The sequence below is a fragment of the Somniosus microcephalus genome, chromosome 20 (assembly GCF_052327205.1).
Source record: "Somniosus microcephalus isolate GS21.2 chromosome 20, FLI_Smic_1.0, whole genome shotgun sequence".
Classification (NCBI taxonomy): Eukaryota; Metazoa; Chordata; class Chondrichthyes; order Squaliformes; family Somniosidae; genus Somniosus; species Somniosus microcephalus.
Window position 1 is genome coordinate 78,592,999 of NC_141006.1, and position 16,914 is coordinate 78,609,912.

At 42.9% G+C, this 16,914-nt stretch overlaps 1 protein-coding gene across 9 annotated transcripts in view; it reads right to left on the reverse strand.

Annotated features, from left to right (window-relative positions):
* qkia (QKI, KH domain containing, RNA binding a) overlaps positions 1-16,914 on the reverse strand; it is a 112,928-nt gene that overhangs the window by 51,671 nt on the left and 44,343 nt on the right. For all 9 annotated transcript variants that reach the window (XM_085963060.1, XM_085963062.1, XM_085963063.1 and 6 more), the window contains exon 3: positions 12,360-12,476. In XM_085963060.1, coding sequence (XP_085819186.1) covers positions 12,360-12,476 — 117 coding nt within the window. The remainder of the gene's footprint in view (positions 1-12,359; positions 12,477-16,914) is intronic.

The following is a 16,914-nucleotide window of genomic DNA, read 5'->3' on the forward strand; positions in this document are numbered from 1 at the left end:
GACTGGACATTAGTGCAATGACACTTAACATTTCAGTTTCTGTTCCAACAAAATTCTCACTGGAATAAAGCTGCTATGTTTGAAAATAAATCAGCTTCAAAAGACTACCCTTCATGGAAAAGGACTACATTTGAAAAGCTCCTACAGCACTCGGATTCGAAATAACAATGGTCACCAGATTCCACTCATTTCATGGAAAAACTAGATCATGGCTGCACAAACGGCAGACTGCAGTCCCACATCTGAACCAGGAAGGCCTTGCATCTGGAAATCAACACAGGATAGGCTACTCCTAAATGTTCTATTCCTGTCCCTGAATAGCTCGTTCGCTTTCCCATAATGTATATAAATGTGATTTTAAAGCACACAAAAAAAGGGTTTGAAGTTTGGAGCGTGGTGTATGAGCTAAATTCCCCCCAGAGAGCTATATGCGAGCATAACCTGTGAAGTGCACTACTTTTGGTAACAAAATGCACTAGTTTGTTAAATAAAGAATATTTAGAATAAAAATACAAGTGTCACATTTCCGCAATTTAAAATAAACAATTCCCATTGCAAAATATATTAACACACAAGAAATAGGCCCCTCGAGCCTGCTCCGCCATTAATGAGATCACGGCTGATCCGATTTTGGCCTCAACTCCACTTTCCTGCCCGCTCCCCATAACCCTCGACTCCCCTGTTGCTCAGTATTAGAGTGCTGTTGCAGGTTTTTTTTTAAACCAGCAAGAGAAACATTTTAAAAACAAGTCTGGTTCAGGCTCAAAGAAAAAATAAATGACAATTTATATTAACGATTTAGACTTTGGAATCAAAAACACAATTTATAAATTTGCAGATGACACCAAATTTGTGGGGGGGGGGGGGGGGGTGGGGATAGTCAATACTGAGGAGGACGGCATCAAATTACAGGAAGACATTAATAAACTTACCAAATGGGCATAATTGGCAAATTAATTTCAACACATAAATGTGAGGTATACATTTTGGTAGGAAGAATAGGGAGGTCACATTACTTGTAGGGTGCGAGTCTAGGTGGGGTAGAGGAGCAAAGGGATCGCAGTACAAATACACAAATCACAAAGTATCGACAGGTTAACAAAACAAACCAAGCACTAGGGTTTATTTCTCGAGGGATAGAATTGAAAAGTAGGGAAGTTATGCTAAACCTGTATCGAACCTTGGTTAGACCACACTTGGAGTACTGCGTACAGTTCTGGTCGCCATATTATAAAAAGGATAGAGAGGCACTGGAGAGGGTGCAGAGAAGATTTACAAGGATGATGCCAGAAATGCAAGGGTATACATATCGGGAAAGGAAGAACAGGCTGGGTCTCTTTTCTCTTGCAAAAAGGCTGAGGGGGGACCTGATAGAGGTCTTTAAAATAAAAGATTGTGATAGAGTAGACACGGAGAGAGTTTCCACTTGTGGGGAAGAGCATAATGAGAGGCCATTAATATAAGAGTTACCAAGAAATCAAATAGGGAATTCAGAAGGAACTTTAACAAGAGTGATGAGAATGTGGAACTCGCTACCATGGAGTGGTTGAAGTGAATAGTATCGATGCATTTAAGGGGAGGCTAGACAAGCATGAGGGAGAAGGGAATAGAGGGTTACGCTGATAGAGTTAGATGAGGAAAGACAGGAGGAGGCTCGAGTGGAGCATAAACACCGGCATGGACTGGTTGGGCCGAATGGCTGGTTTCTGTGCTGTATATTCGATGTAATCCTATGAATGTTGGGGGGACAGGGAGATTTACAAGTGGGCAAAAAAGAGACTACGTTTAATAACTCCAGGTGTCACTCTGATCTCTTGCTGGAACATTAATATCGGACCTAGCAATTAGGGGTTACGCTTGAGTCGAGAAGTTAGGGCATTTCTTCAGTAGAGCTGAAAAGGTTAAGGGGTGACACTAGAAATCTTCAAAACAAGAAAAAAAGACTTTCATTTCTACGGCGCCTTTCACAACCACCAGACATCCCAAAGCGCTTTACAAGTATTTTTTGAAGTGCAGTCACTGTTGTAATGTAGGAAATGTGGCAGCCAATTGCACACAGCAAGCTCCCACAGACAGCAATGAGAGTATAAGTGAAGGCATAAGTGAGCGACCTAGATGAACCGCAAAACACACGCACACATCTAGATTGGTTTTTCCCTTCCCTCGGCAAGAGACAGAAGACAATGGTATCTTTACACCGACACGAAACTTGGAGTGCAAATTTTGGTGTCAAGGCCTGAACTGACTTAAGTAAAGAGCCAGACCACCTCCAAGAAGTCTTTGATTTGGTGTTAGGTTGGGCTCAGATTTGGATACATGCAGTACTTCTGCAGTAACTGCAGTGCCTGAGTATACAAAACAAAAACCATTTTACATTGACACTACAGTCATAGTGTGAACATATTCTCAAGAGTAAGACATGGAGGTGGATTCAACAGTTGAACTGAAACATCAATTGCCCACAACATTTAGTTCCCTTAGGCTCATTAACTGAACAGATAACCCCCACACAAAAAATTAAGTATGATTATTTCTCACTAGTGACTAGTATCAGAGGCCGTTGTTCCACTGATAAATCCAGATATTTTTGACGTGTGAATCAGTAAAAACTGACTTGATTTGACAAACACACTTGAAATTTCCAACTGAAAACACATTTTTAAATTGGCAATAAAGCTGATTTTCATGATTGTTAGCTATGAAGTTGAGTAAACTACAAAAGCTTCAAAATCTCAAGAAAATCTTATTTGTGTGTAAATCTAGTGTCACACACAGAGATTAGAAGAACTGTACTGTTTGTGCGCGGCATTGAACATTCGCCATTTGGAGCCAGAAGGGTGTGGGAACTGAGCTAAGGAAGCACAAATCAGTCAAAAGAACAGGAAATGGTGTTGGTGGAAACCTACAAAAGATACAGAAACCATGAAGCCATAGTTGGAAGTTCAATTATATAAAACATTTCCGACCTTCAGCACTGAACACAGCAGCTCGTGCCGTAAAATTTCAAAACTACTCCTGCAACTCACATTGGATGTTGTTTTCATACTTGTCTGTGTACAGCAAAGTGAAAATTTCTCAATCCAATGATAAGATGAGAAAGTTTGATGTAAAACATACAATTGGATTTCTCCAGTTAAAACTTGTGTTTTTAAAGACATTTCCACATTTGGCTGAATTTTGTCAGTATAGTTACAAGCTAAAATTCCAGATTTTTTTTTTTTTTTTTTAAATGAAGATGCTTGTAACACACTGAAGTACTCAATATGATACAGGCTGTTGACAAGCTTCTAGTAGACTACATGGCCTGATGAGATAATAGTGACTATCGTCAGACCCATGTTTATAACCCTCCCCATCTCATCAATAGTTCATGTAATTCAGCAAGAGTTTATTATTGTGCTCGAGGTTGAGGTACGTCTGCTCAGGAACATAGTAGGACACCAACATTTTCTAGGGGGGGGGGCGCGCTGGAGAAGGGAGAAAGGGGATGATGACAGAAGAGATTCTTTTAAAAATATGAGATGCAGAAACTGGTGGCAAGGCTAGGATAATTTAATCATACAATTGTGGGCCATCTGCCATCTCAAATGCACATTAACTCTTAACGTTCAGTATTCTATTCCTGCAGTACATTTTTCACAAGCTGTAATTGCTTGTAGCAAAGTGGCTTCACAGTATTTCGATTTGTAGATTGGCATGAACAGCAAGAAATATCCAATTACTGGTATTCACAGACCCACCGGACTTTCGAACATTTAACATCCCACCGGCACAACATTTATTTGACATAATAATGTTGAATTCACCAGCATGATTTTTTTCCTCCAGTTTTGATAGCAAGAACTAGTATACTGGGACTCAAATACAGCAAGACTTCCAGTTTTGCAACAGAACCATTAAACCAAGGCGGCTAAAATGCCAGCGCAAACTCTGAATAATGTAGCATCGGACATCTCTAATTATTGCTTCCTCCTTCCGCCTCCCCCAAAAAAGGCTGCCTTGTTCCAACAGCCACACACCTCATAGCTCATCAGTCCGTGGCCTACACCAAACTAGGTGGGTTTTAATTTAATCAATCATAGAAACTTACAGCACTGGAGGCGGCCATTCGGCCCATCACGCTTGCGCTGGCTCTTTGAAAGAGCCGTCGTGCGCAGTCCCACACCCCACTTTGTCTGTAACCCTGTAAGTTCCTCATCCTCAAGTACCCGTCCAACTCCCTTTTAAAATGAATGGAATCAGCTTCCACCACCTTTTCAGGTAGAGAGTTCCTCATCTCCCCGCTAGATCTTTTGTCAATGATTTTAAATCTTTGACCTCTAGTTACTGACCCACTCAGAGGGAATAATTTTTCTCTACTCTATCAAATCCTCGCATCATCTTGAAAATCTTGATTAGATCACCTCTTAACCTTCTCTCTTCCAGTGAGTAGTCCTAACTTTTCCAAACTCTTCTCATAACTGAAGTCCCTCATCCCTGGTAACATCCTAATAATCCTCCTCTGTACCCTTTCCAAGGCCTTTACATCTTTCTTGAAGTGCAGTGCCCAGAATTGTCCACAATACTCCAGTTGAGGATTAACCAGTGATTTATAACGTTTTGGCATGATCTCTATGCTTTTATATTCTATTCCTCTATTTTTAAACTCAAGTAATCCATATGCTGTTTTAACCACCTTTCAACTTGCCCCACCTTTAAGAATTTCCATATATGGCTACCAAGGTCTCTCTGCTCATCTACACTTAATGTCACACAGCAGCCTCAGCTGTTGATAAGCTTGCCACTGCAGACCGTGATGGTCAATAAAATACAGCCACCAGCAGGCTAAGCAGCTGAAGTGGTCCAGCCTACTTCTACAGGCAGGGAAGCGGGACTGTTACAAGCACCTTCGCCAGCCACTGAGGAAGGCGATGAAGTTGAAGAAAACAGTGGCTTTAATTTAAAACAGTGCCCTTTTAAATCTAATCTAGCCGATTTAGAACATTTGTCTGCAACACAAACAGGAGTCTCCTCAGCAGAAGGACTGAGACAGATGTTGGGAGAATTGCTCACCAGCAATAAATACTTTAATGCTTATCCAATGCAGCATGACCACACTGGGAGGTTGGGGTGGAGGGAAAGATTTCTTCTCTGCACCTTAAAATTGTAAACCCACTTGAAATCATAAACCCACTCCACATTGTACATAGTGCGCAGCAGAAAGCCAATTCTGAGGGAAGCTATCTAAATCAGCCATTATGGCAGAGAGGGAGCAAGATGGGCAAGAGAAGGAAAATACAGAATAGTCGTTTTCAAATTTTGTAAGAATGCCGCAAAAAGAAAAACACAAATTGAAAGACTGTAAAAATACTGAAGCACAGGAAAAGCTCACGTGATTTTGTTCTCCCTCATTTCTATTGCTCTACCTCTATCTCCTGATTTCTTTGCTTTTCCCTTTCACTGTTTTACCTTCTTCCTGTCCTTGCAGAACACATATGCCACCTGCCACCTGCAGTTTTTACATGGTTCAGTCTTAGTAAATACTTGGCACCGTCCGAAGTTGCTCGTGGAACAGATTTTTGCCTGCACCTCCCCTACCCTCACAGCGCGAGAATGTAAAATGTATTCAGTAATTATCAATACAAAGAATGATCTGCAACTATTGATCGTGTTAAAGAGCACCCCCCCCACCCCAACCTCAATTTAAGGCTCAACAGTCTTGCTTCTATGCAGCACTGAAAGCCACAGCCATTTAGTTATGCTGTGGTTTAACAGATTATGAGCAAACCAACTGCAGTGCTCCACAGCTGCCCAGAACAAAAAAACACAAGCAGAGACACAAGGTAAATAGAGTCTCAAAATCCTTACACACGCTGGCAAATTTCAAGCTTACACTGGCTTGTGTACTTACACTGACCTTCACACTTCAAATCTCGGCTTTTATAAAAATCTTTTTATTCTTCCTTATTCACCAGCAAAAGCCGAGTAAATCCTAAGGCAGGCAGGCAAGCAAATGCTGCAACTGCAGTTTTAACTAATTCTATTAAGCTGTAGTAAAATCACCGTAAAAACAAAGTAGTAAAAAATTGAAACCTACATCACACTCATTTCAAAGAGACTTATAATTATGACCAGCTGTAGCTTGAAATACAATACATCAATTTATCCAATATGAAAAATAGGTCATTTGATCCTCAGAAATCACATGGTATAAATATGGAGCTTCCTTAAACTTAAAATGACACATTTCAGTGAAAGGAATTTATTTCAAACATGGGGAAAAATATTTCAACTGCTGGGATCTGACCCAACATTTTAAAAAAAGATTAGCGCCATCAGCCCGATAGCTAGGTCATAAATTAATTTCCTCCATTTTTGAAGATTAAAAAATGTTTGGCAAGGAGAGTTATGGAGAAGTCTAGTGAGGTAATAAAAACAGCATAGAGTTTGGCAGCAGAGGCAATCAATAGTGCAGGGCTGACAGACCAGATTCTTTTTTTTTTGGGGGGGGGGGGGGGGGGGGGAAAAGAGAAAAGGGAAGAGAAGAGGAGGAAAGGGAACTGGAGCTCAGGCCAAACAGTACACCAAGCTTCCACATCGGAGCTTGACGTGGCAGCCAGGAAGGAAGGTAGATGCCACTTGAAGTTGAAGTCAGAGCCAGACAGGAAAACTTCAGTATTTCCAAAATTAAACTCAGGAAGTTTTTGGCTCCTCCAAGTTTTACTGTTGAATAGGCAGTTAGAGATAGCAGCAACAGTCGCTGGGCCACTGGATGAGGCAAGAGAACTGGGCGTCATCAAGCCACCGGATAACGCGAAGGAGGTGCATGAAAATGGAAGGAGGAGCCAAGGACGGAACCCTATAGTACACTCCCTGAGCAGAGGGGTCAAAAACCAGGGGGCATAGATTTAAAGTAATTGGTCGAAGGATTAGAAGGGAGTTGGAGAACTTTTTTCACCCAGAGGGTGGTGGGGGTTTGGAACTCACTGCCTGAAAGGGTGGTAGAGGCAGAAACCCTCATCACATTTAAAAGTACTTGGATATGCACTTGAAGTGCCGTAACCTACAGGGCTACGGACCAAGAGCTGGAAAGTGGGATCAGGCTGGAGAGCTCTTTGTCGGCCAGCACAGACACGATGGGCCGAATGGCCGCCTTCTGTGCCATAAATTTCTATGATCAATGAATCAGATGTGACTGCATGTGTGGACGAAAGTCATTGAGGCAATGAAACAGTAGGATTAGAGCCATGTAGACTTCAAATAAATGCCCAATGTGCTTCATTTTAAGGCATCTCTAGTTAAAAACCTAGAAAAAAACCGAGGAAGTGAACATATATTAACAGCCACCCAGTTACTTAATTCTTGGCCTAGACAATAACAATCCAATTTCTGCTTTTGATCAACTTCAGACTCTTGCACAACTGAGAACATTTCAAGTGAACCACAAACTCAGATGATTCAATCGTTATAATATATAACTTAGGGGTTCGGAAGCATGGTGGTTATGTTATTGGACTAGTAATCCAGAGGCCTGGACTAATGATCCAGAGACAGTTCAAATCCCGCCACAGTAGCTGGGGAATTTTAATTCAATTAATTAAATAAATCTGGAATTAAAAAAACTAGTATCAATAATGGTGACCATGAAACTACCGGATTGTCGTAAAAACCCAACTGGCTCATTAAAGTCCTTTAGGGAAGGAAATCTGCTGTCCTTATCTGGTCTGGCCTATGTGTGACTCTGTATCTACAGCTCATCACCACCTTCTCAGGGGCAATTAGGGAAATGGGCATTTAATGCTGGCCTTGCCAGCGACGCCCACATCCAGGAACAAATTAATTTTAAAAATCTCAATATCAACTGAAGAAAAATGTAAGCATCAATAGGCAAAATGCACATCACATGTGACATGCGTGAAAGTTGAAAATACATATATGTAGATTGCACAAAAAAAATTACAAAAGGTCAGTCTTTGGAGGGGGAAAAAACCTGCATAGATGGGGTGTACACACACTGCATGGCACTCAGCAGGCTCACCGAGTCTGCAGGTTAAAATGACTAAGTATTGAAATTTTACACTTCATCGGTCACCTTCAAAACTAATTAATGGGAGGAAGATTTGATTTGCAGAGCACATTTCTCAGAACAAGGACCACAAACTCAGCAAAATATAAGTGCAAATGTCTGGGTAAAAAGTTCCAATTTATTTTCTGGCCCATGTAATCAGTTCCTACAACACAAAGTAATTTAACTTCTATCAAATCAATCTAGAAATGTTGTCAAGTTGCTCAGAATACTAGAAAACCCTCTTCTCTCAAAGCTTTCAGTTGCTGCGTGATTTAATTAATGGAAGATAATGAGAGATGACAGAACATGTCACTTATGAGCAAATGCAGCCAAAACAAATTTGTCAGAAACAAACAAATTTAGGAACATGCACTACAAGATTAAGTTTAAGTTTGTTCTTTAAAAAAAATGAATTTGCACTTCAGAAAAAAAGACTATAGTCTACCTCACTATCAATGTGTGCGCTCCCATCAAACAACTGAAGAATCACAATTTAGGGGGAGATTTTAAGCCACCACACCTTCTCCAGGCAGGTTGTCGCTGATCTCTGCAGCCTACTGCACCAAGAACTGTCGACTGGGTCAGGTGCCCATGCTTGGCCAGTGGCTGTCAAAGTCACCACCACCTTTGCCTCAAGACTCTTTTCAGGGTACTTCAGGGGTCATCGGGCATTCAGCAGTGCGCAAGTGTATCAAACAGGTCGTCAATGGCATATTTGCAACGGCCTATTTGCAAAGGCCAATCAATACATCACCTTTCCAATAGACCGTCAAAATGATTTGCGGCAGTGACTGGCTTCCCTCGATTTCCTGGGGTTACAGACTGCAATCATGTAGCCCAAGGCACTAGGAGGACAGCCAGCAGCTTTCAGTAACAGGAAGCAGCTGCACTGCAGTCACGTCCAGCTGTGACTTTGTCATCACCAACTGCATCTATATTTCCGTACTCCCTTGCAAACCCTAGGAGATACTGATCTAACCATGCACTGGCATTTAAAGAAGCCATCTTAGTCAGAAACATAGAAACATAGAGATAGGAACAGGAGTAGGCCATTCGGCCCTTCGAGCCTGCTCCGCCATTCAATGAGATCATGGCTGATCTTCGTCTGAGATCATAGCTGATCTTACCAGTTCAGTACCCCGTCCCCGCCTTTTCTCCGTAACCCTTAATCCCCTTAGCCTTCAGAAATATATCCAATTCTCTCTTGAAAATATTTATTGAATTAGCCTTCACAGCCCTCTGTGGCAGGGAATTCCACAGGCTCACCACTCTGAGTGAAGAAATTCTTCCTCATCTCTGTTTTAAATGATTTGCCCGCTATTTTTAGACTGTGGCCCCTGGTTCTGTGCTCCCCGGCCATTGGAAACATTCTCTCTGAATTCAGCCTGTCCAGGCCTGCCATAATTTTATATGTTTCGATGAGATCCCCTCTCAATCTTCTAAACTCCAGTGAGTACAAGCCCAAACTATTTAATCTCTCTTCGTAGGTCATTCCCGCCATTCCAGGTATCAGCCTGGTGAATCGCCGTTGCACTCTTTCCATGGCAAGAACATCCTTCCGCAGATGGGGCGACCAAAACTGTACACAATACTCCAGATGCGGTCTCACCAGCACCTTGTACAGCTGTAGTAAGGTATCCCTATTCCTATACTCGAACCCCCTTGATATGAAGGCCAACATACCATTTGCCTTCTTAATCGCCTGTTGCACCTGCATGCTCTCCTTCAGTGACTGGTGCACAAGAACACCCAGGTCCCTCTGCACTTCCCCATCTCCCAATCTATTGCCATTTAGATAATAATCTACCCTCCTGTTTTTACCCCCAAAGTGGATAACCTCGCATTTATCCACATTATAGTGCATCTGCCACGTATCCGCCCATTCCCCCAACCTGTCCAAATCGCACTGTAGCCTCCTGACATCCTCATCAGAGCCCACCCCTCCTCCTAGTTTAGTGTCGTCAGCGAATTTGGAAATATTGCATCCAATTCCCTGATCCAGATCATTTATATATATTGTGAACAGCTGGGGTCCCAGGACAGATCCTTGCGGCACCCCGCTGGTCACTGCCTGCCACTCCGAAAACGAGCCGTTTATTCCAACTCTGTTTTCTATCCGCCAGCCAGTTCTCTATCCACGTTAATACTTTGCCCCCCATTCCATGAGCCTTAATTTTGCATGATAATCTTTTGTGTGGAACCTTATCGAAGGCTTTCTGGAAGTCAAGGTACACCACATCCACTGGCTCTCCCCCATCTATTTTACCAGTTACTTCCTCAAAAAATTCCAGCAGATTAGTCAAACACGATTTACCCTTTGTAAATCCATGTTGACTCTGTCCGATCCTTTCCCCATAGGTTAGCATAGTGCTGCGGAGCCATATTTGCCAGTGCATGTACTTTACACTATAAGTACTCAATACAAGAAACATTCCTGCTCCTTGGTGAAACAAATCAGCTTGGATCAGAGACATACCAACTCCTGCTCTCAGCTTCACCTAGTTTGAACACGTGTATTACTTAATTGACAATTTTGTTTTCAGCAAGGCAGCACATGCCTGGAAACGTCACAGAAATGCTTTATATATTATCAAATCACTGGCCTCATGACTTCCACAAGTCCAGTTAGGATTTCAGGGAACACTGAATTCGTCCATTAAGGGAATGATAACAACTCGCTGTATGTAGATATTAAGTGCCTTTTGATCAACTGCTGCTTCAGTTCTGTTTTAATCAGTTGTCCCAAGTGGCAACTCATGCCAAATTCTTCTTCACTTCATGTCAATCTCTGGGGTCCCGCACCACTTTCAGCACATCAGTAATAGACAAACCCACCAACGGGAAAGGAACATGCACCTGAAGCCAAGTTTGAATTGTACCTTGTTAGAATAATATAGGCCCAAAATTTGCAACCGGAGGCTTCCCGCGGGGGAAATGCCTCCGACCAGCAAGAGATCTACACATTTACCTGGTGGCCCAGGAGGTATGCGATCCTGGGCCTCTCCGGGTCCGCGCAGGCAGAGACCCACGTATCCCAGGGGTGTGTGCGGTTCGTAAGCACCCCTGGGATCACGTGGGCCAGCCCAACCAATAAAAAGGGAATCCCCATTCATACTTGAGTGTATGAATGGGGACCACTTAAATAATACACTAACATGAAATAAATAAAATTACATTTAAAATTGATTAAAATGCCATTTAATTAAATTTTAAACTAAAATTAAATTTTGGGGGGGAAATGTTTTAATGGGGCTAAAAATAAACTTACCTTACTGGACAGGATTTTTAATGTATAAATGAGTGGTAACATTTTCATTTTCTATTGTTTCAAAAACACTTATGCTGGTAAAAACAGGCCTTACGTCTGCTTTTACCAGGCGCAAGAATTTCACCGGCATTCAGCAGGCGGAAGTTGGGCAAATAGCGGAACTCTCCCCCCGCCGAGGCCCGTCTCCCGGGGCATGCGGAGGATCTGTCAATTCTTGACAGATCGCATGTTCCGGGCTTCAGCGCATGCACTTCGCGTGCCTAAACCCTGAACTTGCGTGGCCCCTACGGGCACATGCGCACCTCGTACGCACCTGTAGGGGTCGCAATATACGGCCCATACAATATAAAAACAGAAAGCAGGCCACTGATATTCAATTCATTGCCCAATTTGGTTTTCAGCATGCAGTACTTACATCTAAAAAGGGAGGGCGACAATCAAAATCCAAGTCATTAATATAGATTGTAAATAGTTGAGGCCCCAGCACAGATCCCTGTGGCACCCCACTAGCTAGTTTGCCAACCTGAAAATGACCCATTTATCCCCGACTCTGTTTTCTGTTAGCCAATCCTCTATCCATGCTAATATATTACCCCCAACACCATGAGCTCTTATCTTGCGCAGTAACCTTTTAAATGGCACCTTATCATCAAATGCCACATTATCTATAGCAAGTTGAAACTTTGGGATACCTGTTTTTCCATGCACTTCAATCTTCCCATCAAAAAATTTAGCAAATTATTTCCAAGAATAAGGTGGGACAGGACTGCACTGTCCAAAGTAGCTTCTCATTATTGAAGGAGTAAAGGGAAGGGTGCTTGGGCAGTTGTTGGTGCATTTCCCAGCCAGAAAATAAATCTGGCTGTAATACAGCATCACTTGGACACTTAAAAGCCACAAGGATAGTTGAAGAAAATCCTCATCAGAAGCCTGCGATTTATCCTCCCAAGCCGGGTAATTTTAGTAAGCGGAAAACTTCTCAAAAACATGCTTTAGTCATCCATTCCGTAAACCCGGTCTGGACATTCAGTTTAGCGGTCTTACCTTCTTTTTGTCCCGCATTGAACTTTTCCCTCTAACCATGATCTTGCAACCAGTCTCTGCTTCCAGTTGTTTTGCTGTGAGTCCTCTTGGTCCAAGGATTCGGCCAACAAAGTTAAACTGAAGAAAAAAGGCCAATGTCAGAATACAAGAATGTAATGGTCTATGATACTACTGGACGGCATATTTACAGTCCTGAATTAACCCGTAAACACACAGTAACATAGCAGATAGGAGGAGGCCATTCGGCCCCTCGAGCCTGCTCCGCCATTCAATGAGATCATGGCTGATCATCCAAATTCAGTACCCTGTCCCTGCTTTCTCCCCATATCCCTTTAGCCTTAAGAAATATATCCAACTCCTTCTTGAATATATTTAATGAATTGGCCTCTACTGCCTTCTGTGGTAGAGAATTCCACAGGTTCACCACTCTCTGGGTGAAGAAATTCCTCCTCATTTCAGTCCTAAATGGTTTACCCCTTATCCTTAGACTGTGACCCCTGGTTCTGGACTCCCCGACCATCAGGAACATCCTTCCCGCATCTAGTCTGTCTAGTCCTTAGAATTTTATAGTTTTCACTTTAGACTGCCAGCAACTTGATGCAAACAGGGTTCTCTGAAACAATTATAAGTTTCCAGCACACAGTGATGTACAAATAAACACCATTAAAGAAAGAAAGTCGTTTTACCACAGCAATATCTAGAGTTTAGTGGGTTTGATTGTTTCACTGAAAAATCCCATCTAAACCAGGACTTATGGAAAATCCCCTTATAAAAAGTTTCCACATTTTGCAATTCCCTGTAACCGGGAGGGGAGGGGGAAGAGAACAGAGCGGGAGAGCTAGGTGAACGCAAAAGGGAGTGAATAGGTGTTCCTCACACTAATGTTCAATTTTCAAAAGACCACCAGTTTAATTTTGAATCCAACTAGTTATCTCACCCGCAGTTTGTCGAGTTAGAAAAAGGTAAACGCTCTAATTGCTAATCCTACCAGTTGAGAGATAGATAAGTAAAGTGTCTTTCCATGTGTAATTTTTTTCTTCCAAAACTCAAGTTGAATTTTGGAAGCAAAGAAAGCCTCTAAGAAACCCATAAGGAAGGGCGAGAGCGCAGGGTGAGGGATATAGGTTCGGGAAAGGGAAGAGTAGATAGAGGGTTAAGACTGAGGCAAATGGGAGGGGGGGGATGAAGCTGTCATTGGGGAGGGGGTGAGAAGGGAGCTACTAAGGGCCACATTTTCCCTGCATCCTCAGTCCCACTTACAGGCATCAGTCATCAGTGACTCCTACCTGAAAAGGAAATAACACCCCACCCCCCCCAAAAAAAAAACACAGAACAGGGCAGGGGAACAAAGTGTGGCAGAGAGAAAGAATCAGAAAAGAAAATAGACAAACAGCAACATAAAGCGAAGACAGGCAAGAGACCCGATTCTCCAACAGTATGCAACTTCACAGTGGATCAACTCGTTAATCCAAATACGTATTTGTGTTAATGTATGAATGAAAAGAAACATTTTAAATGGTTAATTTTCTGGATTTGTTGGAGCTCTAATAATTAACTGCAACTGTAGCTGCCTATTTGGCAAAAAGCAGGAAATCTGTACATAATTTGCAGACAAGTGCCAGGCATTGACCATCTCCGAGAGCATTCAACCACCGCCCCTTGACATTCAACGGCATTACCATTGCCGAATCCCCCAACATTAACATCCTGGGGGGTCACCATTGACCAGAAACTTAACTTGACCAGCCACATAAATACTGTGGCTGGTCAAGAGCAGGTCAGAGGCTGGGTATTCTGCAGCAAGTATCTCCCCTCCTAACTCCCCAAAGCCTTTCCACCATTTACAAGGCACATGTCAGGAGTGTGATGGAATACTTTGCATTTGCCTGGATGAGTGCAGCTCCAATAACACTCAAGAAGCTCGACACCATCCAGGACAAAGCAGCCCGCTTGATTGGCACCCCATCCACCACCTTAAACATTCACTCCATCCACCACCGGCGCACCATGGCTGCAGTGTGTACCATCTACAAGATGCACTGCAGCAACTCGCCAAGGCTTCTTCGACAGCACCTCCCAAACCCGCGACCTCTTCCACCTAGGACAAGGCAGCAGGCGCATGGGAACACCACCACCTGCAAGTTCCCCTCCAAGTTACACACCATGCTGACTTGGAAATATATTGCCGTTGGGTCAAAATCCTGGCACTCCCTCCCTAACAGCGCTGTGGGAGCACCTTCACCACACGGACTGCAGCGGCTCACCACACCTTCAAGGGCAATTAGGGATGGGCAATAATTGCTGGATTTGCCAGCATTGCCCACATTCCATGAACAAATAAAAAAGAAATGGGTATGCACAAAAGAGGCCCTGTGTTCTAAAAGTATATTAAAGACAGCATGATTTCTCATGAACCAAAAATGATGCCCCCGTGAATGAATGAATGAATGGAGATAGTATGCCCAGGATTGCCAATCCCCCATCTTTATTTACAGTAAACACTGTAGATCACATTGGATGCTGATGTGATCCCCAACTCGTTTGAAACACAGAATACCATAAACATACCAGACTGCAACACCAAAAACTAAGATTTATTTCTACGTTGAATATAGAATCAATCAGTGAAACTTCTAAGATAGTGTACACAATAATTAAAAACCAAGCAGAATTGGTTCATATAACATACAAGAACATATAAGTAGGAGCAGGAGTAGGCCATACGGCCCCTCGGGCCTGCTCCGCCATTCAATAGGATCATGGCTGATCCGAATCTAGACTCAGTCCACTTCTCTGCCCTCTCCCCGTAACCCCTAATTCCCTTATCTGCTAGGAAACGGTCTATCTCCATTTTAAATTTATTTAATGTTGCAGCTTCCACAGCTCTCTGGGGTAGCAAATTCCATAGATTTACTACCCTCAGTGAAGAAGTTTCTCCTCATCTCAATTTTGAAAGCGCAGCCCCTTATTCTAAGATTATGCCCCCTAGTTCTAGTCTCACCCATCAGTGGAAACATCCTCCCCGCATCCACCCGATCAAGCCCCCTCACAATCTTATGTTTCGATAAGATCGCCTCTCATTCTTCTGAACTCCAACGAGTAGAGTCCCAGCCTACTCAACCTTTCCTCATACGTCAACCCCCTCATCTCCGGAATCAACTGAGTGAACCTTCTCTGAACTGCCTCGAGAGCAAGTATATCTTTTCTTAAATATGGAAACCAAAACTGCACGCAGTATTCCAGGTGTGGCCTCACCAATACCCTGTATAACTGCAGCAAGACTTCCCTGTTTTTATACTCCATCCCCCTTGCAATAAAAGCCAAGATTCCATTGGCCTTCCTGATCACCTGCTGCATACTAACTTTTTGTGTTTCATGCACCAGGACCCCCAGATCCCTTTGTACTGTAGCACTTTGCAGTTTCTCTCCATTTAGATAATAACTTGCTCTTTGATTTTTTTCTGTCAAAGTGCATAACCTCACACTTTCCAACATTATATTGCATCTGCCAAATCTCTGCCCACTCACTTAGCCTGTCTATGTCCTTTTGCAGGTTTTTTATGTCCTCCTCACTCACTGCTTTCCCTCCCATCTTTGTATCGTCGGCAAACTTGGATATGTTGCACTCGGTCCCTTCCTCCAAATCGTTAATATAGATTGTAAAGAGTTGGGGTCCCAGCACTGACCCCTGCGGAACAGCACTAGTTACTGATTGCCAGCCCGAGAATGAACCATTTATCCCAACTCTTTGTTTTCTGTTAGATAGCCAATCTTCCACCCATGCCAGTATATTACCCCCAATCCCATGATTTCGTATCTTGATCAGTAATCTTGTGTGGAACCTTGTCAAATACCTTTTGGAAGTCCAAATACACTACAGCCACTGGTTCCCCTTTATCCACCCTGTATGTTACATCCTCAAAGAATTCGAGCAAATTTGTCAAACATGACTTCCCCTTCATAAAACCATGCTGACTCTGGCCTATTAAATTATGTTTATCCAAATGCTCGGTTACTGTTTCCTTAATAACATTTTGCCAACCAGGGTCAATATATCCTTTTAGAATGCAAGTAATGGGATTTTTTTCCCCTTAAACAGCTGTTCACAGACCATCACAATTCAATGTCGTGTGGATCAAGTAGTGTCTAGCTCACCCACTAAATTGAGATCTCCAGGACTGAAACCTCAAGTCAGACCTGGTGTAACAAGGTTAGGAGATACTGTACATCATGCAAATAAAGCAAGTGCTATCACATCATTGCAGCATCTCATACCCATTTGTTCTAGGCCATTAAATGGCCAGAACACCAAGTCCTGTAGCCTAATTTCAAGATCAACCAACCCAGCCTGGTCCTGGAGTGAATTCATCTGTTGGCTTCTACTTGGAAACTGGATCAATTAATATCGATGGGGGGGGGGGGGGGGGGAGAAAGAGACACACACAGATTGATGGCATTGACATTGGTTCCCAGCTGTACAGAAAAGGTGAACAACCAAACCCAAAAGTAATTAACAGGGAGAGACCATGTGCATCCCTATCCAGCGGTGTTGTTC